Source organism: Chanodichthys erythropterus, chromosome 2 (assembly GCF_024489055.1).
Source record: "Chanodichthys erythropterus isolate Z2021 chromosome 2, ASM2448905v1, whole genome shotgun sequence".
NCBI classification, from domain to species: domain Eukaryota; kingdom Metazoa; phylum Chordata; class Actinopteri; order Cypriniformes; family Xenocyprididae; genus Chanodichthys; species Chanodichthys erythropterus.
This window is the reverse complement of record NC_090222.1, coordinates 40,117,501-40,142,630: the sequence shown is the minus strand read 5'-3', so window position 1 is coordinate 40,142,630 and position 25,130 is coordinate 40,117,501. Positions and strand designations below refer to the sequence as shown.

Here is a 25,130-nt window from a genome sequence, read left to right as displayed (position 1 = left end):
GTCTCGGACGGTACTCTATATTGCAATTCACAACCTCACCACTAAAATTTACACACTGCACCTTTAATTCTATATATGAAATTAAATATAATAAAGTAATATTTACTTAATTTATTTATGAATGTTAAGTTTAATAGTAAACAGATTTTACTTGATAATAACAGGTAAGTTGTATACAGTGGAAGCAGTAAAACTTACTTAAAATGTGTTTTGAGGAAATCCTACAAGTTATTTTTTTTTTTCAGTGTGAATGCATGGGATGATTTTCTCTGAATAGCAGATTGTGGTTTGTTGATCTAAAGCTACATTATAAAAATAGAAGCTAGAATATAAAAATCCAAAGCTACACTAAAAATATATACATTTAAAGAGCCCCTATTATGCTATTTTAAAGGTTACTAATGTTGTTTTGGAGTCTCCTACAATAGATTTACATGCATCCAAGATCAAAAAGCACTTTGTTTTCAGTCTTTTGTGATTGGTCAGAAACCAAAAGCTCATTACCGGCAGCCAATGAAAACCATTATACAAATTTGTTAAGTAGGTTTGTAACAGGAAGTCAGACTGGAATTACTTACTCATTTCAGCAGTTCAGAATCAGTTCTTTCTACTAGAACAAAATAACTATTTGTTGTGCACTTTGATCTTTAAAGTCCCCCTGCGGTCAAAATCAATGTTGCACATATATCTGTGGTGTTTTTAAGAGAAACCATGTGGAAATTCATAAGTCAACACCAATGCTGAGTATTTTCTCCTTAAAACTGCAGTGCACTCAAAAACTTGGTTTGGAATTGCTGGTGTTTGTGACATCACAAACTACCTTGTGACCAATCACATCAAAGTGTCATCAACGAGTGGATCTCTGGTGGGGCTAATTTGCATATTCATAGAACCGTATACTAAATGAGGCAAGGGTGTAGAGTTACATTCAAGCTATTTTAAGGCATGAAGAAATTTTCAAGGAAAACATGTTTAAATATGTCATTTTGTCGACCAAAAATGAGTTTTAAGGGATACAATTATTGACTACAGGGGGACTTTGGAGAGCTTTTACATTCATCAACAGCTTTATCCCACACTGCATGAAAGGTAATATTCAAAAAAGCATAATAGGGGCACTTTAAAAAGGACTGTGAAAATTCAACAGTATAAACCTGCTAAATGGTTAATAAGTTCTCTTTCTTATGGTGAGAAACTAACAGGAAACAAATACTGTTAAATACCGTTTTTTTGTTTTGTTTTGTTTTTGGTTAAAAAGAAGAAGTCCTCTTATAATTTACAGTGAAAAAATGTGACACTTCACTTCTGTTTTGTCTGATCAGTTATGTAAAATTAAGGCTTTATGTTGTTAAATTAATGTTTATTGCGTTATTTTTTAATGTCATGTTTGTTAGTGACTGTCTGCACCTTCTATACTGTAGTATTTCTCAGCTCATTGAGGTAAAATTAAGGTTAAATCTGTAAAAACTAAAATGTTGCTACTGCATTTTTTACAGTAATATTTTGGCAACCACAGCTGTGTTTTTTTAATGTAAATTTCACATTTTTCTTTTTACAGTCTAATGTATGACTTCAGAAAACTTCAGAAAACACAAGTCATATGGATATACTGATTTTTTTGAAGCTTGACAGTCATAGTACAGTAAAACTATGATGTTTAGAGCAACAACCGCATGACTCAAAATTCTCTGAACTATTGCTTTAAATTGCTTTATGTCCAACATCAAGTTTAAATAGCCTCCTTTTTCTGTTGAGAGGGGCATCGGCCTGCTCGTATATCTTAGATTCTGTCAATATTTTCTGGCTCACATCTGAAGGACACTTGCTCGTTGAATAGCGCACATCCTGAAGATGCCTGTATTTCTCCTTTAACCAGTGATGAACTGTTGTTCAGTATCCGCAGCTCACATCAATGCATTAATTACATGTTCAGAAGCAAACGTAGTTTATTGTGAGCAGAAGCTCTAGATGCTGCAGTATTTTAAGAGTCCATTATGTAGTTACTGTAAACGAATGCTTGTGATGAGCTTTCTCATCCGTCTCATGTTTTAAATAAAAGTGTAGAGCTATAAATGGATGTGAACAGCAGTTCAGATGACACAACAGTAATTTAAATATCCAATAAAAGCATCAATAGTTTTGTATTTTTAATGCTACATATTTCTTTTTGTTTTTTCATCTGTTTGGATCAGCAGGACTGAACTTTGAAATGATGTCATGTTCACCAAAAAATACCAGACCTTGACCTACCGTGGGTTTTTAATGAAAGTTTTAGTGATATTACTGCCGTGTTTCTCCACAACCTCAGATTCAGATGACAGCGTGTCGCCTTCAGCAAAAGAGCCACTATGAAACTATTTCCTACTTGATCCCCATAACCTTTATTCATCATCGCTCTCGAGCTGAAAGTCTGTGAAGATCACGTTTAAAAAAACAGCACGACCCCTGAGTGAAATAGTGCAGGAAGCATCTAGGAAATTAATTTAATCAGTCAAGCAGATGACGCTTTAATTGACATTGTGATCCATCATCAACCTCTCCGTCCTCATCAAAGATAATTGACTTGAAATGTTGCTCAGATGTCAGATTTGTCTTGTAGCTATCCTGCCGACTTTTAATATGTGCTTGAGAAATTTTGCCCAGTCATCTTTCATTCAACTAATGATGTATTAGGTTGTCTGAAGACATGTTCATCCGCTTCTGTGATCTACAAGACTGCTTTTATCCTAAAAGTATGCTTTTTACTAACTTTGTCAATGAGATTTTCTTGGGGAAGAACCATAGATGATAAAAATAAGATGGATGATGCACCTTCACTCTCTTCCATTGTAGAAAAGTGAAGCTACTGTCATGAGAAATATGATTCCTGGGGGGATTCGATTTCTCACCACACTGCCGATGTCCCAACATGTGCTGATTTGGGTGAGTTTGCGCAGTAGTGAACCTAATACCCGACCCGAGTCTGTGCGGCAGTAGTGAACCCGGAACCCGAGTCTGCGCGGCAGTAGTGAACCCGGAACCCGAGTCTGTGCGGCAGTAGTGAACCCGGGACCCGAGTCTGTGCGGCAGTAGTGAACTCGGGACCCGAGTCTGCGCGGCAGTAGTGAACCCGGGACCCGAGTCTGTGAGGCAGTAGTGAACCCGGAACCCGAGTCTGTGCGGCAGTAGTGAACCCGGGACCCGAGTCTGTGCGGCAGTAGTGAACTCAGGACCCGAGTCTGCGCGGCAGTAGTGAACCCGGGACCCGAGTCTGTGCGGCAGTAGTGAACCCGGAACCCGAGTCTGCGCAGCAGTAGTGAACCCGGAACCCGAGTCTGTGCGGCAGTAGTGAACCCGGAACCCGAGTCTGTGCGGCAGTAGTGAACCCGGAACCCGAGTCTGTGCGGCAGTAGTGAACCCGGAACCCGAGTCTGCGCGGCAGTAGTGAACCCGGGACCCGAGTCTGCGCGGCAGTAGTGAACCCGGGACCCGAGTCTGCGCGGCAGTAGTGAACCCGGGACCCGAGTCTGCGCGGCAGTAGTGAACTCAGGACCCGAGTCTGCGCGGCAGTAGTGAACCCGGGACCCGAGTCTGTGCGGCAGTAGTGAACCCGGGACCCGAGTCTGCGCGGCAGTAGTGAACCCGGAACCCGAGTCTGCGCGGCAGTAGTGAACCCGGGACCCGAGTCTGCGCGGCAGTAGTGAACCCGGGACCCGAGTCTGTGCGGCAGTAGTGAATCCGGAACCCGAGTCTGCGCGGCAGTAGTGAATCCGGAACCCGAGTCTGCGCGGCAGTAGTGAACCCGGGACCCGAGTCTGCGCGGCAGTAGTGAACCCGGAACCCGAGTCTGCGCGGCAGTAGTGAACCCGGGACCCGAGTCTGCGCGGCAGTAGTGAACCCGGGACCCGAGTCTGTGCGGCAGTAGTGAATCCGGAACCCGAGTCTGCGCGGCAGTAGTGAACCCGGGACCCGAGTCTGCGCAGCAGTAGTGAACTCAGGACCCGAGTCTGTGCGGCAGTAGTGAACCCGGGACCCAAGTCTGTGCGGCAGTAGTGAACTCAGGACCCGAGTCTGTGCGGCAGTAGTGAACCCGGGACCCGAGTCTGCGCAGCAGTAGTGAACTCAGGACCACAGTCTGCGCAGCAGTAGTGAACTCAGGACCACAGTTGCGCAGCAGTAGTGAACCCGGGACCCGAGTCTGCGCGGCAGTAGTGAACCCGGGACCCGAGTCTGTGCGGCAGTAGTGAACCCGGAACCCGAGTCTGCGCGGCAGTAGTGAACTCAGGACCACAGTTGCGCAGCAGTAGTGAACTCAGGACCACAGTTGCGCAGCAGTAGTGAACCCGGGACCCGAGTCTGCGCGGCAGTAGTGAACCCGGGACCCGAGTCTGTGCGGCAGTAGTGAACCCGGAACCCGAGTCTGCGCGGCAGTAGTGAACCCGGGACCCGAGTCTGCGCAGCAGTAGTGAACTCAGGACCCGAGTCTGTGCGGCAGTAGTGAACCCGGGACCCGAGTCTGTGCGGCAGTAGTGAACTCAGGACCCGAGTCTGTGCGGCAGTAGTGAACCCGGGACCCGAGTCTGCGCAGCAGTAGTGAACTCAGGACCACAGTTGCGCAGCAGTAGTGAACCCGGGACCCGAGTCTGCGCGGCAGTAGTGAACCCGGGACCCGAGTCTGTGCGGCAGTAGTGAACCCGGAACCCGAGTCTGCGCGGCAGTAGTGAACTCAGGACCACAGTTGCGCAGCAGTAGTGAACTCAGGACCACAGTTGCGCAGCAGTAGTGAACTCAGGACCACAGTTGCGCAGCAGTAGTGAACCCGGGACCCGAGTCTGCGCGGCAGTAGTGAACCCGGGACCCGAGTCTGTGCGGCAGTAGTGAACCCGGAACCCGAGTCTGCGCGGCAGTAGTGAACCCGGGACCCGAGTCTGCGCAGCAGTAGTGAACTCAGGACCCGAGTCTGTGCGGCAGTAGTGAACCCGGGACCCGAGTCTGTGCGGCAGTAGTGAACTCAGGACCCGAGTCTGTGCGGCAGTAGTGAACCCGGGACCCGAGTCTGCGCAGCAGTAGTGAACTCAGGACCACAGTTGCGCAGCAGTAGTGAACCCGGGACCCGAGTCTGCGCGGCAGTAGTGAACCCGGGACCCGAGTCTGTGCGGCAGTAGTGAACCCGGAACCCGAGTCTGTGCGGCAGTAGTGAACTCAGGACCACAGTTGCGCAGCAGTAGTGAACTCAGGACCACAGTCTGCGCAGCAGTAGTGAACCCGGGACCCGAGTCTGCGCGGCAGTAGTGAACCCGGGACCCGAGTCTGTGCGGCAGTAGTGAACCCGGAACCCGAGTCTGCGCGGCAGTAGTGAACCCGGGACCCGAGTCTGCGCAGCAGTAGTGAACTCAGGACCCGAGTCTGTGCGGCAGTAGTGAACTCAGGACCCGAGTCTGTGCGGCAGTAGTGAACTCAGGACCCGAGTCTGTGCGGCAGTAGTGAACTCAGGACCCGAGTCTGTGCGGCAGTAGTGAACTCAGGACCCGAGTCTGCGCAGCAGTAGTGAACTCAGGACCAGAGTTGCGCAGCAGTAGTGAACTCAGGACCCGAGTCTGTGCGGCAGTAGTGAACTCAGGACCCGAGTCTGTGCGGCAGTAGTGAACTCAGGACCCGAGTCTGTGCGGCAGTAGTGAACTCAGGACCCGAGTCTGTGCGGCAGTAGTGAACTCAGGACCCGAGTCTGTGCGGCAGTAGTGAACTCAGGACCCGAGTCTGTGCGGCAGTAGTGAACTCAGGACCCGAGTCTGTGCGGCAGTAGTGAACTCAGGACCAGAGTTGCGCGGCAGTAGTGAACTCAGGACCAGAGTTGCGCAGCAGTAGTGAACTCAGGACCCGAGTCTGCGCGGCAGTAGTGAACTCAGGACCCGAGTCTGCGCAGCAGTAGTGAACTCAGGACCCGAGTCTGTGCGGCAGTAGTGAACTCAGGACCAGAGTTGCGCGGCAGTAGTGAACTCAGGACCCGAGTCTGCGCAGCAGTAGTGAACTCAGGACCCGAGTCTGTGCGGCAGTAGTGAACTCAGGACCCGAGTCTGTGCGGCAGTAGTGAACTCAGGACCCGAGTCTGTGCGGCAGTAGTGAACTCAGGACCCGAGTCTGTGCGGCAGTAGTGAACTCAGGACCAGAGTTGCGCGGCAGTAGTGAACTCAGGACCCGAGTCTGTGCGGCAGTAGTGAACTCAGGACCAGAGTTGCGCGGCAGTAGTGAACTCAGGACCCGAGTCTGTGCGGCAGTAGTGAACTCAGGACCAGAGTTGCGCAGCAGTAGTGAACTCAGGACCCGAGTCTGTGCGGCAGTAGTGAACTCAGGACCCGAGTCTGCGCGGCAGTAGTGAACTCAGGACCCGAGTCTGCGCGGCAGTAGTGAACTCAGGACCCGAGTCTGCGCGGCAGTAGTGAACTCAGGACCAGAGTTGCGCGGCAGTAGTGAACTCAGGACCCGAGTCTGCGCGGCAGTAGTGAACTCAGGACCCGAGTCTGTGCGGCAGTAGTGAACTCAGGACCCGAGTCTGTGCGGCAGTAGTGAACTCAGGACCCGAGTCTGCGCGGCAGTAGTGAACTCAGGACCCGAGTCTGCGCGGCAGTAGTGAACTCAGGACCCGAGTCAGTGCGGCAGTAGTGAACTCAGGACCCGAGTCTGTGCGGCAGTAGTGAACTCAGGACCCGAGTCTGCGCGGCAGTAGTGAACTCAGGACCAGAGTTGCGCGGCAGTAGTGAACTCAGGACCAGAGTTGCGCGGCAGTAGTGAACTCAGGACCCGAGTCTGTGCGGCAGTAGTGAACTCAGGACCCGAGTCTGTGCGGCAGTAGTGAACTCAGGACCCGAGTCTGCGCAGCAGTAGTGAACTCAGGACCCGAGTCTGCGCAGCAGTAGTGAACTCAGGACCCGAGTCTGTGCGGCAGTAGTGAACTCAGGACCCGAGTCTGTGCGGCAGTAGTGAACTCAGGACCCGAGTCTGTGCGGCAGTAGTGAACTCAGGACCCGAGTCTGTGCGGCAGTAGTGAACTCAGGACCCGAGTCTGTGCGGCAGTAGTGAACTCAGGACCTGAGTCTGCGCGGCAGTAGTGAACTCAGGACCCGAGTCAGTGCGGCAGTAGTGAACTCAGGACCAGAGTCTGCACAAACAAATTTTTAACTGTGTAACTTAAGTTAACATTTAAGCACTATTTTTTATTTATTTATTTTTTTTTATTTCTTTGGTATGTGCTGAACTTTTCACCATGTTGCTAAGTTGTTAGGTGGTTGATGAGTTGGCAAACTCCTCGCCTTTTAAGGAAATTCGCTGTTCTGACTTTCAGTTTGCCTTTTCATTCAGCCAGTCTGCTGTTCTTTAAGACCAGTTATGTATAAATAATCATTTATTAATTTGGCATACGATGTTTGCAGGTGTTTTATCATCCACTAGGTGAAAATTGCTTAGAAAAGTATGAACAGCTCGTGCATTGGCAAACAGCATGATTTTAGGTATCATTCATGTTTGTATCCTGAACCATGGCGGGCAAATCTTTGAACAAATCCCTAAACATAAGTATGAGTGACAGTAGTGATGTTGTCTATCCGCTTATTTTCCATCCATCTCCTACCTGCATATTGTTTCTCCTCGCATTTATCTACTGACATCCGTTTTTCAAAAAGACTGCAGTCTTTTGTTTTAAGAAGCTTTCAAAAGTCTCGCTCGGCTGCACAAGCTTTCTTCTCAGTTATCAGGTGGAGAACGGCTTGATTGACAAACACCGCTTAAATTCATTACACAAACCGAGTGAAATCGAGGAATCCCTGCTCTAGCAAAGCAGGCGTTCTCCACCCGTCTCACAAATTGAATAACAGATGGCAGACCTGGGCGATCGTAATTATTCACCAGCGAAGCTCTCTCGTTTATTAACCAGATCTGGGCCAGCAGTATTCCAGAAAGAAAGGGGCTTCTGTTAATTGACACTGATGAAGTTTGATTAGTTGTGTCGGCGAGTGTTGCTTTAACACTCCTCGAAGGTCCCGCCGGGTAAGCTGCGTAATGATAAAATTTGTATTGTTTGTGCTACCTTCAATAATTCAACTGGAATAGTGCTTTCAATTCTGTTCACATCATCTGTTCCTTGTCCAGCGATTGCTTTCTGTCAGAAGGGATTACCTTTGATGACTGGCTTAGTGGTTTCCTTACTTTTAAGTGAACTTAATCCACATGTATTGCCTCTTTTGAATGTTCCTCAAAGTGCCTTAGATTTAGGAAATTTTAGTCAGTTAGATGTGTAGCATAAACTGGCATATTAGGATCCTTAAAGGGACAGTTCTCCTAAAAATGAAACTTGTCATCATTTATTGTTTCAAACATGAATATCTTACTGTCTTAACACAAACGATGATGTTAAAGTGTCCTTATAATGCTTTTTTGTATATTCCCTTTCATGTAGTGTGTAATAAAGCTGTTTGAGAATGTAAAAGCTCTGCAAAGCTTTAAAGATCAAAGTGCACAACAAATAAAGTTATTAACTCCTAAAACAAAGAATTGATTCTGAACTGCTGAAACGAGTCGTCAGTAATTCCAGTTGCACTTCACTACGTTTCAAACCTATGTAATGTAAGAAATTTGCATAATGCTCTTCTTTGCCCTGCCCTCAATCACTGTAGTTTTATTTGAGGCTGAAAGAGTTTGGTTCGTGTTGTTCATGTCGAGAAGACGCCGTTTTCAGAGCTGAGAATCGTTTCTGTTTGTATCACTGTGTATCAAGTGCTGAGGAAGAGCTTAAATCCGTATATGGTAATGGGTGTTTCGTTCCTGACACGCATTGTAAGCAGTCGACCAATTACAACAGACTGGGCCATCTGAACAATCAGAGCAGAGCAGGCTCTCGGACAGGAGAAGTTTAGAGAGACTGAATCTTTGAACGAACCGTTTCAGACTCTGTGAGACATGAGGTGATGCTGTAATGTATATTATGAGAAAATTCAAGTGTTTTTTTGACCTTGGATGCATGTAAACCTGTTGTAGGAGACGACAAAACAAAATTAGCATAACAAGGCCACTTTATAAAAGCCATACTGGTTTGGAGAAAATTATGACATTTTACATTTTTGAGTAACTCTCCCTTACATTTTAAGTAACTCTTAAAAATATCTGATTTGATTACAAAAAAAAAAAAAAAAAAAAAAAAAAAATCTAAGCAAATGCTATCTGCCATCAAATTCTGCATGCAGTGTCTTTCAATTGTGATTTTCACAGTGATTTTTAGAGGATGTACAGTATGAAGTCAAGTTGATTCCCAGTGGAATGACTACAGGTGATATAGTGTAATATATTTCTGACGTGTCCAAATACATTTTTTGGCTGTCAGAAAAGAAAATGCAGCTGACTTAACAAGCAGCGTTTGTATGAATTCACCTCCTAAAAAAACATCACCTTAATGTCACATCTAATGATCTAGAACAAATCCAAGTGAGCTTGACAAAAAAAAAACCCAAGCACATATTTAATGTTTACATAGCTTATTTCCCAGAAGAAATGAAGTCATGAGTTGGGAAAAAAAATTAGCATTTAGAAATTGATTTACTTTTTTCAACTGATTAATCAGCGGCCAACCACTGGTGGTGTGTAGGCACCTATTTTATACAATACCATACAATACAATAATGTTTATTTATATAGCACATTTATGCAAAACAGAACAGCCAACAAGATAACAAACAATAAGACAATCTATAGAACAAACACTGTAAAATGGATAAAATATTAAAATATAGGATCATTGCACAGTAAGTCATGAGATGTTGAATGCCAGGGAGAAGTAATAAGTTTTAAGAGTAGACTTAAAAATAGACAGGAACCGTTTTATCCATTAGTGTTCCTATTTTTAGGAGTTTGAAGGCGTAGTGCTAAAAACCTGTTGTAATTGTTAGAATTTCTATTCTCCTCTAAAAGTAAACCAAACTGTTGGTCGTAGAAACTGGGGATGGTAATACCTACACCGTCTACAACGTCACCAATGCTCGCCCCAATCAGCCTGACGGTGGCGCTACAGCAATCAAAAGTATGTAATGGTTCATAACTCCTAAATCGTTCCCTCAAGGGTCTTATATCATTGTAATCCTTGGCTCAAGATGAACAAAACTCACTTTTACTAAAATGACTATCCCTCTTGAATGGAATGAGATGGTTTCACCAAACACAGAAACTCGGTCTGTGGTTGCGTGAAAAAGGACGTGGCCACTAAAATGAAAAAACAAGCAAACATGAAAATGGCTACAGATACACAACAGTCAGTCCGACTGACTTGAAAATTGGCATGTGGTGTCTTTGTCGAATGTGCGACGATTGTCTTCGCGGACATTTGTGTATCTCGAAAAACATGGCCATCATCGTCCAATGAAGTTTGAGCACCTATTAGGTTAACGGAGGCTGTTCGGAACGAAACTCACTGGGCCTGTTTGACTCATGGCTCTAGAGGCCTGTGAGAAATTCGAAAGAAATCAGCCACCAGGGGGTGCCTTTGCGTTGTTTATGTGTGTAAAGGATTGTGTATCATGCAATTTTTATGCACACTACCGTACTACTCCTCATTCTAAGCAACTTTGCAAAATCATTCATCATCAAAATCATCCAAATCATTCGTTAAATATTGGAAATTATTTAAAAAACAATCTTTCATGAACTAGTCCTAGGTTTTTGGCTCAACCTCGATAACACATTTCCTTAGTAAATTGCAGTTTTGGCTGTAAATGGTCTTTTCCATCTATGATCTAGGTGGTTACAGGCTTGATAAATAAAACTAAATCCATTTTTACGTCTTAAAGCGCTTGAACCACGATAATTGCTGCTCGCAGCTGTATTTATTATTATTCCTCCATCTTCTTCTGCTTTGGTAGTCTATGATAGAACCGCTTGCAGGAAAATTATGAAATTTGGCACACAGATAGAGGACAATCTGACATGTCACCATAGCAAATTTGAGGTCTCTAACTAAATCCCTCTAGCGCCACCAACTGTCCACGTGAAGCACAGGCTGTAGGGGGTGGTTTGTACAATTATACTAAAAGACTTTTACTTGCTAAGAAAAGTCTACACTATCAATCAGCATGTAGTAGATTGTGTGCATCAGCAAAGTTTTGATGATTTAGATTAACATTTGCATATCAAATATGATACATTAAGCTTTTTAGGGATAAGTACACTACTCTTTTTGTTTGATGCATTGGTGTTTATGGTGGTCATCTTGAACTGCATCATGCAAATGTTTTCAGGGACCGATGCCATGGTGGATATGCTCTATTTACGGTCAGCCATGATTAATTTATTCTGTGAGCAAAATTGTCCAATAATAGGCAGGCCCCCAATATAAATTGAGAGTTATTTGACTGGTCATGTGATCTCAAAATGGTCCCCATGAGGTGACTTGCTCTATGTAAAATAAAACCACTTTATGTCTGTATGTGTAAAACTTGAGGAAGTGCACCCTTAAAATACTTTTTTTTGGAGTACTATATATAGTTTTTGAGGACTAAAATGTAGAAGAAAACATTGTAAAGTCAAAGAAACAGTTGTTTGGTTTCTAAGCTGAAGGTTTGCCCTTTTCCTTGGCTTCAAAGGACCATCTCCTCTGCTTTGATCAACCTGACTCATGCCTCGTCCACAGACTAACCCTGCTACAAATCAATACTGGCTTTCGATTGCAACTTACAACGACGCTGTTGGTTTGTTTTTAGATGTAATGAACAGTCTTAAACAAGAGTGTCAGGCTATCTGAGACGACCCCCTGTTCTTATGACAGAAATGATTGATCCAAATCCATGTCTAATGGTTTCTCTGCTTGTTAACATACTGCATGTCTAGAGGGCTAGTGATCTTGATGCTAATTTAAACCTGTTATTCTCCCATCTAATCCTTGAGTATTGAAGCGTGTTACTTGAGCAGCAAATGGAATTGCAAATATAATGACTGTTTTCAGAAAGGTTTCCTGAACACTCAAGCGCATAATGTAGCCTGATATATGTTTATATTATATATGTGTGTGTATATATCAATTGACGATTTATATATGGTATCATTCATATGTTAACCTTATGTTGCTCCAAACCTGTTTGCTGTTATATGGACTGCTTTTATAGCGCTTTTTTTGAGTTTGATGTTTATGGTCACTATGGAATGCACTTTTCTAGAGAAGAGCTGCTGAAGATTCTAGTCTTTCATTCAGTATAGTCATTTGTGTCGGTTATATCAATGAGCCAAGCAGATTTAAAAGGATCTTATTCTGTCTTAGCGGATAGTGTCTGCACATCCCATCACTTCAAACTGAATCACAACACTACACTGACCCTTTTGGAAGCCCAAACGGGCTTTTTTCTCATCTGTCTGCATGCATATCCCTTCACATCTTATAGACGCAAGACTCTAAGAGCACGTCGCGGCAGATGTGCTGTACTCGAGCCTTTGGAGCTTGTCAGCTCCGATTCTTCTCTGGCCATCTGGTTATGTGTGAAGAAATAAGATTGAGGTCTATTGTCATCTGTGTTCTGCCTCTCCAGTGGCAAAACAAATTGATTGAGCCCTCGTGCGTCTGTATGGCGGGTGGAGACGACGTGTTAAAATCGCCGCAGGAGCAGCTGGGTCCCGTGTTGGACTCGCATTCGTATTTGAATGAGATTTATGTGTTTAGATGTTGATTCGTATGACTGACCTATTTTCTCCGCTCGGCGATCGCAGCGTGATGTTAATGCTGTTTCTCCTATCAATTTATAGCGGGCGACGGCAGGCGCGGCGGCATCACGGTGTCAGCGGTCACCCCGGGGAGGGCAGCATATAATCAGAGTGATTGGTGGATGAGACGAGATTTCCTGCCGTGAAAGTAAAGCAGAATGAGGAGGAGTGGAGATAAAGCATCTAAATGAATTTAGAGGCCGGGTGATTGTGCGTCATGGTCTGTTTTGTTTGTGTCTTTGTTGAGGGATTTTTGTCTAATATTTTACTATACCCAGGTTATTTACTTACTTTATTCAGACTACCATTCAAAAGTTTGGGGTTGGTAAGATTTGTTAATGTTTTTCTTCTGCTCACCATGGCTGCATTTATTTGATCAAAAATACAGTAAAAATTGTGAAAAATTATTACAATTTAAAATAGCTGTTTTTGATTTGAATATATTCTAAAATTCAATTTATTTCTGTGATGCAAAGTTGAATTTTCAGCCATGAACCAAACCAAGCATCTATGAGGGGAATCACAACATTACAAACTTTGATTTGAAGCAAAAAACCATGAAAATAGGATAAAGACTGTGAACTTAACAGCATTAGTGAGGGAAAGAACTACAATCCCTTGAAGCATTGCAAACAGCATAAGTGAATTAAAAACGATGGAATAATATAAAACTACTCATTTAAAATTTTGATTATTTATATATAAAAACAATATGTTTTATTTGCATTTGTAGTGCCTCATGGGAGTGGGCGGAGCTAAAGAGCTCTTTTGGCACATGTTTCGACTCTGATTGGTGGAATTTTTGTACAGCATCATGGGTAATGTAGTTTTTCACCACAAATTCCACTGTTAAACACTGTTATTTTAAAAACTAAGCTGAAATAATGCGGGCTGACGACTTCAACAGAAGCAAATGTCTTTACTGTCCTTACTGAATAATTTTTTTTTTTTTTTTTAATTGACTCAAAAATTTTGAGCGGTAGTGTACTATAAATAAGTTTATTTACTTACTTTAATTGTTTGTGCATTTTTTAAAATTGTTGCTGTATTTTTTGGCTCATGTCTTTAAGTGATCATCATCGATGCGCCCTCAAAAATCAGGCAATAATCATTTTTTTGGGAGAAATTGTGTTTGAGGCGGTGGTTTACAGCGATCTCTAATGGATTCTGTTCCAGAAAGGTGTATTTCTGCAGCTGTTTCATGCTATTTGCTAGGTTAAAGATTAATCTGACCTCCAAACCTCCAAGCAAACCACAATAAAGCAATTTCAGCATGAGATAGAAATCTTTCATAAGTGATTAACACGCATGTTTGATGTGAAGAGGTCTGTTGTGCCCTTCTGTAGCTCAGAGATAGAGATTGGGAACATTTATTTTTAAACATATTAGAATGCAACCACCTGCTTTTTATATGATATAATCACTTTTTGGAGTGTGATCAACAGCGTTACATGTCCACTCAAACTAAATGCTAAGTGGATTTTACATACATTTGTTTCTGATTATTATGTTGCATGATTATTGTACATTTTACAATATTTTATAATACCCAAGTTATTTATTTACTTAACTGTATTTATTTGTTCATTTTTGTGTTTTTTTGTTTTTGTTTTATATATTATGGATGGACAATTTAAAAAAAAAAAAATTCAGCATTAAAAGCTGTATCATAAGTAATGATAATGATCATTATTGTTGCAAATACAGTAGATGTGTAGGATATACATATTTCTCCTTCCGCTTGTTGTCAATACAAGGAAAACATGAAAAGAGGTTTGATAGGGACGCACCGATATGAAAATTTTGGCCGATACCGATAACCGATAATTCTTCATATTTGAAAGCCGATAACCGATATATCGGCCGATAAATCTAAATCCAAATTTTTATATAATTTTTGATTACAAAATTAAAAGCCATGTCCCAAGCACACAATTATAATGTTCTCATTATAATATTATGTAGTCTATATGACAGACTTGCGCTGCACATGTTGCACTTAACTGTATTTTCCTTTTTGAAGTGATTTCAATCATATTTCAAGCAATTAAAAACCATCATAGTGAACAGTGGAAATAATCCATCTTTAATAAATCAGCCAAATTTTCTTATCGGCCCGATAACGATAACATTAAAAATATCGGCCGATACCGATATTGTGGCCGATATATCGTGCATCCCTAGGCTCTGATCATTTGCAATTTTATTTTATGTTAATAATGTTGCATGGCCATGATTATCTTTTTATACTTAGAACTTACAAAAACCTTTCATTTAATAGAAGTATTGAGTTTTATATCTTGGCTTTCACACACTACTTCTGATAAAAAGAGAAAATAAGTGGTGCTGTCCATGTCTACAAGATATGAGTTTTGTGCTCAGCCTTTAAAACAGAATAACAAATGTGTGTGTAAAGCGCTTGACAACGCTTCAGAAGTAACCCTCAATTCTAAGAGTCTATCTTATGCTTTCTCTGTCTAGACTAGGGGCGGTCGAGGGCCAAAGTCACCTCATGATGTGACACTGATAATAGAGACAATGGCTGATTTCGGTCAAGATTGCCTCCAATTGTAGCTGCCTGGAGAAATGAATGGTTTAGCATTATCCAGACAGAATTACTCTTCCCACCACAGCTGCAGAGACGTCACTCGCTCGCAAATGGATCTTTCCGCCTCTGAGTTCTGATTGGATGTGTGTGGAACTGTGATTGTACATTCTATTGAATTCCATAGAGGTTCTGAAAATAACAATCTATTTTCTCCATAGGGAACAATAGCTTATAAACTGCTAAAGTCAGTCCTGCTGTGAGCGACGAGGTTAATCGATGATATTTACTTCTGTTGAAGCCGTCAGCCCACATTATTCCAACTTTAAAACAATCAATGTTTAACAGCGTGGTAAAACACTACATTAACCATGATGCTGTAAAGAAAATTCCACCAATCAGAGAGCTCTTTAGCTCCGCCCACTCCAGTAAAGCACTGTGAATGACGTAATCAAGTCAGTTTCCCTACAATATCAAAATACTTATATCCATATTTTCCAATAAACTTACATATATTGTTTTTATACATATAATCAACGTTTTTAAATGAATAGATTTGTGTTTCTCCATCGTTTTAAATTTGATTATGCTGTTGGCAATGCTTCATAGGATTGTAGTTCAAATCCCTTTTTGCTTTAAATCAAATTTTGTAATGTTATGATTCTCCTTGCAGCTGATTGTTTTGGTTCATGGCTTAAAATGGGAGAAATGAATGGAAAAAATACTTCCGGAACCAACAGCGCTGAAAAAGTCACTAATGCATTGAATTCACTTTATATTAAGTGGCCTTAACTACTATGTATTTACATCAAAAAAATAAGTACAATGTATTTATTGAGTTCATATTGAATTGCTAAACACTTTTGCTGCTATTGAGGTGGACACGGGTAATGTTGGAGACCGGTTTGGTGGTATGGGTAGGTTTAAGGGTGGGTTAAGGTGTAAGGGATGGGTCAACAGTGTAATTATAAATGTAATTACAGAAATTAATTACAGATGTAATTACATGCAGGTGTTTTAAAAATATAAGTACAATGTAAAAACATGTATGTACACAATAAGTGCATTGTATCAAATGATTAACTTAAATGTAAGTACTATGTCACTTAATATAAAGTGGGCCCCAAGTTTATGGTACATGTATACAATATCACCTACAGGTGGTCTAGTTAACAATTATTATTAATAAATGCAATTAATTATTAAACATTGAGCATTTGCAATGGCTGATCAGTGACTAACTCACTGTCACTTTTGACTTATTGCTTTATTACATCATGTGGATCGGTTACAGTATGTTGTGGATCACATTTTCACAGTTTTTTCCTTTAGTTCTCATTTATTACACAACTATTTTAGGCCACTGTCACTAGAGCTTTTCTTTCAGACCTGAGTATGATAAAACAGCTGTAAAACCATTCAAAACGCTCTATAAATCAGGTAGTAAAATACATTGTATTAGTGTTATTTTGGTTAGATAGCATTAGGTTGTGTGCGTTTTTCATGGCTAGCAAATTATTTTCAATGAGAGTGCCGCGTTTTTAAAACTGCAGGAGCGTAACAAGGCGCTGAGCGTCTATTTCATGCTGAGCACTCAGTGTTTTTTACAAGTTGGCGAGAGTTGAAAAATGTTCAACTTTAGGTAAAACGCAGCACTTTGTACCCAGCCGTCCAATCACAGTGGAGGAGGGGCGGGACAAATACTAAACCGACCAACCGCCACATTCTGCTTGTACAACGTCAACAGATGACAAAAACAAGCATATTAATGGAACAAAATCATTTAAAACGAGCCAGAGAGCAAATGCTTGACATTGTATTGACATTTTTATATAGAAACAGTGCAGAAACAAACTGTGTGTGAAATTATGTACTAGCAACACTTCCGTGGATATTTCGTTTCATAGCAAGCAAAGCATTTCAACTGCAAAAAAAGCTGCATTGCTCTCAAGCGCTCACAGATAGGTGTTTTCAGTGTTTTCAGCTGGCTAAAAGCGCTTTAGTGGACTCATGGCCTTAGGATGCATTTGCAACTGAAGATTCTCAAATCTGAGATTTTCCTGGTAATCTATTCACTGTATGTAAACTGCACAACATATATTGTTTTATCTTTGATGTGATTTCTAAAACATTTTTAACACTGTACCATGATGTAACTGAACTGCAATCAAGTTGCAAAGTTGTGAAAATGTTTTGTTCTTGCTGGGATTTTTTTATTTTATTTGCCATAAAAGGTTTGTGATAAAAGAGATTGGGCGCTTGCAGAATTTGCAAAGACTTTGGTGCTCTCTGTAAATGTTTGTTTGATGTTGAGCCTCTGGGCAGTGGATTCATGGCTTTTGGAAAAGAGTTTTTTCTAGTCATTTTGAGAACTGCATATAATGCAATAGACTTGGTCCTGACTTTTGTGTTTCATTGTTTTCTTATCAACATTTTAAAATGGATTGATTTAAAGAGGACCTATAATTATGCCCTCTTTCAAAGTCTTGGTTTAGTTTTTGGGCTCTGTTACAAGAGGTTTGCATGCAATATGTTCCTCATATTCTCCATTGTTGCAGCTCCTCTCTTCCCAGTCTGTCAGTAACGCTCTGTTTAGTTCCTGTCTCTATGAAGCCCTTCCTTCTGAAAAGCACAATGTGCTCTGATTGGTCGGCCGGAGCAGTGTGTTGTGATTGGTGTTTGGGAAATGTCCCGCCCCTTACCATAATTACCAGTTTCAACACACTACTAACTAACTCAACCAGGCCCCGCCCCTTTATTCTGTGCATAAATTATATAAATGAGGAATATTGTGAAGAAAACTCAAGATGGAGGCGTTTGAGGGAGTTCAGAAACAGATATAGAGAATAACTTTTTCATGCTCAAACAGCAACATTGCACACTAAAGAAATATCAATATGCAATTTTAGATTGATATATTGCGGCGATACTTCATCTCATAGCATTGAAGGATCTTTTTCTAAATCCAGTAATTGGTGCATTCACATCATGACATTATAATGAAGGAGTCCGCCGATGCTGTGCATCATGCCTAGCAATCGCCTTTAGTCATGACTACTTGCTTTATAACAGCTTCTTGCTTAATTCAATCCAAGTTTTAATGACAGGGTCTTTAGAGACACGGCCGCACATGCTGGAGGATTTCACAGCTTTTATTCCTGAGAAACAACTAGAAGCCAATTAGTATGTTTTTGCTCTAATTGTTTTATCATATTTCTCTCCTGTTAGATGATGTTTCCAATGCAAACACAATTTCTTCTGTCCCTATAGATGGGATTAGTTTAGTTTGGATAAATTGAAATGTCAGTTTTAGCTGATTTCTCACGTGTTCTTTTCGGAACACGTCTGGATCATACTTCATCCCGATATATATTTCCTAAAGAAAATCAAGCCTGTTTTACATATGCATGCATACTAAGCCGTCCTCATTCTCATTACTGTAATGGCATATTTAAGTGATAATACACCTTAAAGCATTCAGTTAATGCTGAATTGAAATTAAATAATAAAAATCATTGTATTATTATAATTTTAATTGCAATACAGTAATGAAGAAAAATAAAAGGAAAAAAAAAACATTTCTATGAACAATATATTGCAAAGTTTGACTCACACAGCCTTCCTCAGGTGTTGCATAACTGCAGTGTTGCAATATAATGACTGTTTTTGCAAGCTGCCGGAGTGTGTGGGATCTTTCTATTCTCTTCATGGTGCTTCAGTGTCTGATGCACCTGCCTGTAATCATTCAGGTCTGAGTATTTATTTGTTACACAGATGCAGTATATGTTCCAGTGAGAAGCAGTTTGTTGCATTGCAATACAATAAAAAGAACAAATCAGAACATATTAGATTTTTTATGCGCAGTTATATATTACTTTTATATTTGGGATTACAATTGTTAATCTAATTACATGATGTGCTGATTAATAATCAAATTAATCACACATCTGAGAGATTACCCCCAAAAGATCATTTAAAGCACTGTAAAAAAAAATATATATATTTTCATGATTTTTTTATCACATTTTTTTCTTTTGTCAAATCAACTTAGATAATTAATGTGGTTCACATAACAATATTTTGAGTTTCTGTTGATTAAATCAATTGCCTTCATTGTATTGACTCAAATTTTTAATTTCAATGAACCCAGAATTTTAAGGCAACCAGGTAACTTAAGTTAAACCAACAATATTTTTTTACAGTGAGGCGACCTATTATGCTCCTCTCACAAGATGTAATATCAGTCTCTGGTGTCTCCAGAATGTGTCTGTGAAGTTTCAGCTCAAAACACCCCACAGATCATTTATTATAGCTTGTTGCAAACGCCCATTCTTGAGTGGAAGGAAAAATATGTTGTTTATGTGCATGTGTCTTTAAATGCAAATGAGCTTTCCAGAACAGGGCGGAGCCTACAGCTTGTGCCTCGGATACTCTGCCGAAAACTAACTAAACATCTGTTTTGTTTTGATGATCATCTCTATCGCAGCCATTAAGTTTTTCTTGCAGTTGCAAGTTTACATGAGAAGAACTTGCAATTGCGAGTTGCAAAGTCAGAATTACATGATATAAAGTCGCTATTGCGTGTTATTAAGTCAGAATTGTGAGATATAAACTTGCAATTCTGAGAAATAAAGTTTTTCCCCCCTCTAAATTGGACTTTATAACTCGCAATTGCGGATTTGTCTCACAATTGTGAGAAATATTTTGATTCAACTGAACTTATAACACTTTTAAGGCAACAATGTGGCCATTACATTTTTTTCTGAGGTTTTTTAGGTGCATTTACACAGACTGTTTAATGCAGCTCAGAGGTGGCATGAATATGAATGAAAAAAGAAACAATACTCTAAAAATTAAACTTAATTGGTCACTTAATTAACGTCATTCATTCAACCAATTCATTCAAACGGCTGATTTATTCCAGAACAAAGCAAGTGACCGGCTGTGTCTGAAATCACAATCTCTTGAGTAGGTACTTATTTTAAATAATTACTTTGAGCGCTAAAAAAAGTACATTCTATATATAGTATGAATGTTATACTGCATTCACCATGATTTCATCATCATGTGACCTACCAGCACCAGTTGCGTCGCTTCACAGTCATTCACAACTCCTCTCCCGTGGCCTCATGGGATAGTAAAGTGTCTATCATATGCACACTTCAGAATCTTTCTGGGTCATTTTTGCCTACTGTGAATTCGGACATACTACTTTTTTGTCTACTATATAGTAGGGAAATATGTAATTTCGGATGCAGCCACTGTCTTTGAATCAATGGCTCACTCCATTCATTAAAAAACACTGATTCATTCAGTAATGAAAAACGCTGCATGTTGCTTGGAGATGCACAAAATTTCTACTGGGGCTTTGTTCTGATTTTTTTTTTTTTTTTCTTTGGCGAAATTGAACAAAAACAAGTTCAGTAGGGTTCTTTATAGAACTCTAGGATTCTTGACTCAATTTTATAAAACACTTTATGCCAAAAAGGAAAATATATAATGAGAAATGTCTTAAATTATTGCATAATCCAATTTTTTCCAATGATAAAGTATGTTTACAAGCTGTTTAATTCATAAAAACTAATAAAAAAAAAAATGAATTTTGGGAACCCTAAACCCTTTAAGCTTAAACATTGAACCTTTTCTTGAGCATTAACTTAAGTTCACTTTTTCTGTGATTAGTATTCACTAAGTTACAGTTAATTTTCTGAGAACTATCAGATTGGACTTCGTTCAGAGGGAGAGGAGAGATCACTCATCATGTTAGTTTTCTTTATTTTACAAAAAGCACAACATTGTGTTTTTACTCTGAGTGTACACAAATAAAAGAAGATATTCTATAGTTTCAATTGATATAATACTTATGTCTCTATGACAAAAAATGACAGAGTATTTTAAGTCTGTTTTGCTGCAATGTGAAAAAAAACCCTGCAAAACGCGCCGGCGCGTTTTCAGACCTCAGAGTGTTAATTTATTGACCTGATAGCAACACATTTGCAATCGTGCTGATATTCAGGAAAAATGTCAAAAAGCCAAACAGGGGCTTTTTTGTCCTCATATCTTGAATTTTACTGGCATTTTAACTGCATTTCTAATAGGCTTCATCCCATAGTCAAATTGCACTTAAAGTGTATATCTTCAGCCAATGCATTTTCACAGTGGGCGGGGTTATCAGGCGTGACGTCGTACAAATCAAAACTAATGGCTGACGAAATACGATTTGTATCTGGTTGGAAGAAACCCTCACATTTACACTGACGAGAGCTTTTATCGCAGTGTTGCAGTAATGACAGTCTAATGGAAAAATGTCCAGATGCATCTACTAATGAGAATTTTCAAGGAAATGTGCTTAATTGTCATGAAAATGGTGGAAACCTTTCTTAATGGTTCCAAAAATAGTCTTTATTTTATTTATGCATTCTCTGTGCATTTTTTCCCGGTGTCTGTGGATCTGAGTTGTGTGGCTATGAGTCAGTACATACCTCTCCCTTCTGAATTCATTCCCTCTGCTTTGAGAGTAAGGATGGGAGAGGAAATATCCTTGATCTCATGGAGTCTGCAAAGCTAATTACGCCTTAAGGGAAGCGGAAGGGGATAAATGGAAAAGCTCAATTAATGCTGGTTGTCATTACCAGTCTATTTGCTCAGGTTGTGGCATATAAAAAGCCCTACTAATTTGAGGGTAGCAGGTGTAGACGCACACCCACGACGGCGGTCGGGATGACATATGAGCAACGGTCATTAAACCGAACCCCAGACATCTGACGATGGTGACTCAAACACGACGCACGGATATAGTAATTCATGTCACAACCAAACCATTACGGGCATCAGCGCACAAACTGGCACGATTTGACTAATGTGATTGTGATGTCAGATCGTGCCAGTTGTTTTTCTTTCTCAGAGAGTTGAGTGATGTGTTAAACTCGGAGAGGAATACTAACTAGCTGCACAAACAATTCCCAGAGGATAGTTGTATTGCTCAGAGATGAGGAGATGTTGTCATAATGCAATTCGCAAACCTTTTTAATTCCATAATTTGGTTTTGAAGTGAAATAGAATGTGCGAGAAATTGATTTTTGTGCATCAGGAATTCGAAAACTGGGACGCTCTGTAAGTCTGAGCTAGCAACAGTAACCAAGGGAGGCGGAGCTTAGTGAAAGGTCAATTTCTGATGGGTAAAATCAATCATTCTGCCTTTATTAGAATTGAATGTCCCGTTTCACTTGGCAATACATCACATTACCAAAGAAGCACAAGCGGTTTCAAATGTTTCATGTCGACTTGCGAGACTATTCATATTCTCTTCTCTTTCCCTCTTTTCGCAGGTTTCATTTTTACATGTGGTGGGACATTAAAAGGGAAAAATGGGACCATAGAAAGTCCAGGCTTTCCTCACGGATACCCTAACGGAGCGAACTGTACGTGGGTTATTGTAGCCGAGGAGAGGAGCAGAATTCATATAGTTTTTCAGTCCTTCGCTGTGGAGGAAGAATATGACTTTTTATCTTTATATGATGGACATCCTCATCCTGCGAACTTCAGGACGAGGTAAGAGCTGGAGATTAAAACATCTAAATGAGAGTTTTGTGGCTTTTAAAGCTGTTAGGTATGCTAATGTACTCCTTATTATTGGGACAATCAGAAATAGGTGTAAATGTGAGCCTTACTCATTCTGGAAAATATTGATGACATCATTATTTGCTCAGGGGTTTATGCAAATTGTCTCAGTAAAATGAGAATGTCCTTCCCACTGAAACCTCCTGCTGCTGACTGAAATAGCAAGTAGCAAATCGTGATTCATGTGACATCAGCTAAACCCTATTGGCTATAAAATGGAAAGGGGGAGAATAACGAGATCTTCCATTTGTTTTGCCCTGACTTCCTGTTTCAATAAGAACTGTGTCCAAACAGGAGAAGCTGTGTGAGTAAGAGTAATGTACATTCAGCTGGTCATTCTCACAAAATAAACAGACAGGGATTGGAAGGGTATTTCCTTTATTGCGTTTAAATGTGTTTTTTAGTAGTCATTTGGAAAGTTATATATATATATATATATATATATATATATATATATATATATATATATATATATATATATATATATATATATATACAGTGTATATGTGCTGTGTACTATGTATGTACTATATATGCATATAGGGCTGCACAATTAATCCAATTTCTTATCGCGATTACGATTACGGATGCTACGATTTCGTAATCGTTCAAAGGTGCGATTACAAGGAAAAATATTTACTTGCATTTTTCTGCCCCTAATATTATACCATGCATATTTTGACTTGTTTTTATAATTATTATTTAAAGAGGAAACCAAACCCATATATAGTTGATATTTGAGGTTTACTGCTATAGAAAACAATAAAAAATTGTGTTTTTTTTATATACAAAAATATGGCATGCAGTTGCTTCAAACAATGGTATAAAGCTATTCAATGCAAATTGTGATAATCGTAATTAAAAATCGCAATTACAGTTTCAAGGGAATAATCGACAATTATGATTTTTGTCATAATCCTGCAGCCCTAATATATATATATATATAAAACATAGAAGTCACTTTGTGTGTATATATACACACGCATACATAGTGACTTCTGTATCACTATTTTACACACACATATCCTGCTTTTTCTACTTATCTTCAAATAAATAATTGGGCTTGAAATATTTGAGTTTAAATGTTTTTTGTGAAGAAAAAGTAGTGTTAGAATCAAGTATACCAGACACTTTCTGCACTATCAAGTCATAACTCCTCGCTTATTTGTGAATTATAGACCTGATTAATTTGGGGCTAAAACACTTAAAAGCACACAAAATTAACCTGCACTAACTCTCCTCTAATTAAAGGGTAAAGCAATTATTGCAACAAAACTCTTCACTAGCCAGGAACAAAATCAGCAGACCTCCTGCCTTCAGGTAGCTGAGATTCATTCGTGGCAATTACAATGATTGAACGTATTTATTTTATGCCAGTCTTCGCTTTACAGACTCTGTATCCAAAAAAATGACGCTTCATTGGCTAAACAGATTGCTAAATAAGTGACATATTGCTCTAGTGATGTCATTTCCTCAGAATTCCCTCTGTTAAAATGTCAAACAGTTGTCAGAAAAATACATTTCTGCTTCAAGTGTTTGTTATTTTCTCAGAATGCCTCCGTTTGTGATTTGTTGTCGGTGGTTTTCAGTACTGCTGGATTGATTTTGATGCCGGAAAGTGTTTGTCTGTAACATCGACTCTTCACTCAGCTCCGCCCCCTTGGTTACGGTTGCTAGCTTACAAGCTCTGTAGAACATCATCATTTAGTGATGAATTGGGGATTTCAGTAAAATGGTTTCATTATTTTGCTTACATAGACTGTGAAACATTTTCATCTGTGTTTTCTTTGAGAGAAATTGTTAAATGCCCCTGATTAAAATCTGCAACGACTGTGAATCAGAATGAGACAAGAACAGAAAATCTGATGACGATTGCACCTGATATGTGAACATAACAGTTTCTGCATGCTATGTTATTCTGAACTCTTTGGTTGTGGACTTAAATGAAATACTTGAGCAAAAGTTTAACAACATTACTTTACCTTGGAACAAATGCTGGTGGCCTTGCTGTTGTATACACTGGAAATATTATTTGTTTTCCATTAAAAAGATCAAAAACTTCTTAGATCAAGATAGTCTTGTTTGCTGAAAAATTTAAAATGAAGTGAGTTTAAGCTTAAAACAAGGACAAAATCTGCCAGTGAGGTCAGAAAAATCAACTTGTTTTCTCTTTCAATTAAGTTTATTTTTCTAATCCCACAGACCGATATTTGTCCAAGTTTCAAACACAAACTCACTTAATTTTATTTTCTTTTTTTCT

General features: G+C 40.1%; 1 protein-coding gene across 1 annotated transcript in view; it reads left to right on the top strand.

Moving 5' to 3' along the window:
* The window catches only part of csmd3a (CUB and Sushi multiple domains 3a), a 389,031-nt gene that overhangs the window by 3,666 nt on the left and 360,235 nt on the right, over positions 1 to 25,130 (top strand). Inside the window, exon 2 of the mRNA XM_067412377.1 lies at positions 22,579 to 22,801. Within this exon, the coding sequence (XP_067268478.1) occupies positions 22,579 to 22,801 (223 nt within the window). The remainder of the gene's footprint in view (positions 1 to 22,578; positions 22,802 to 25,130) is intronic.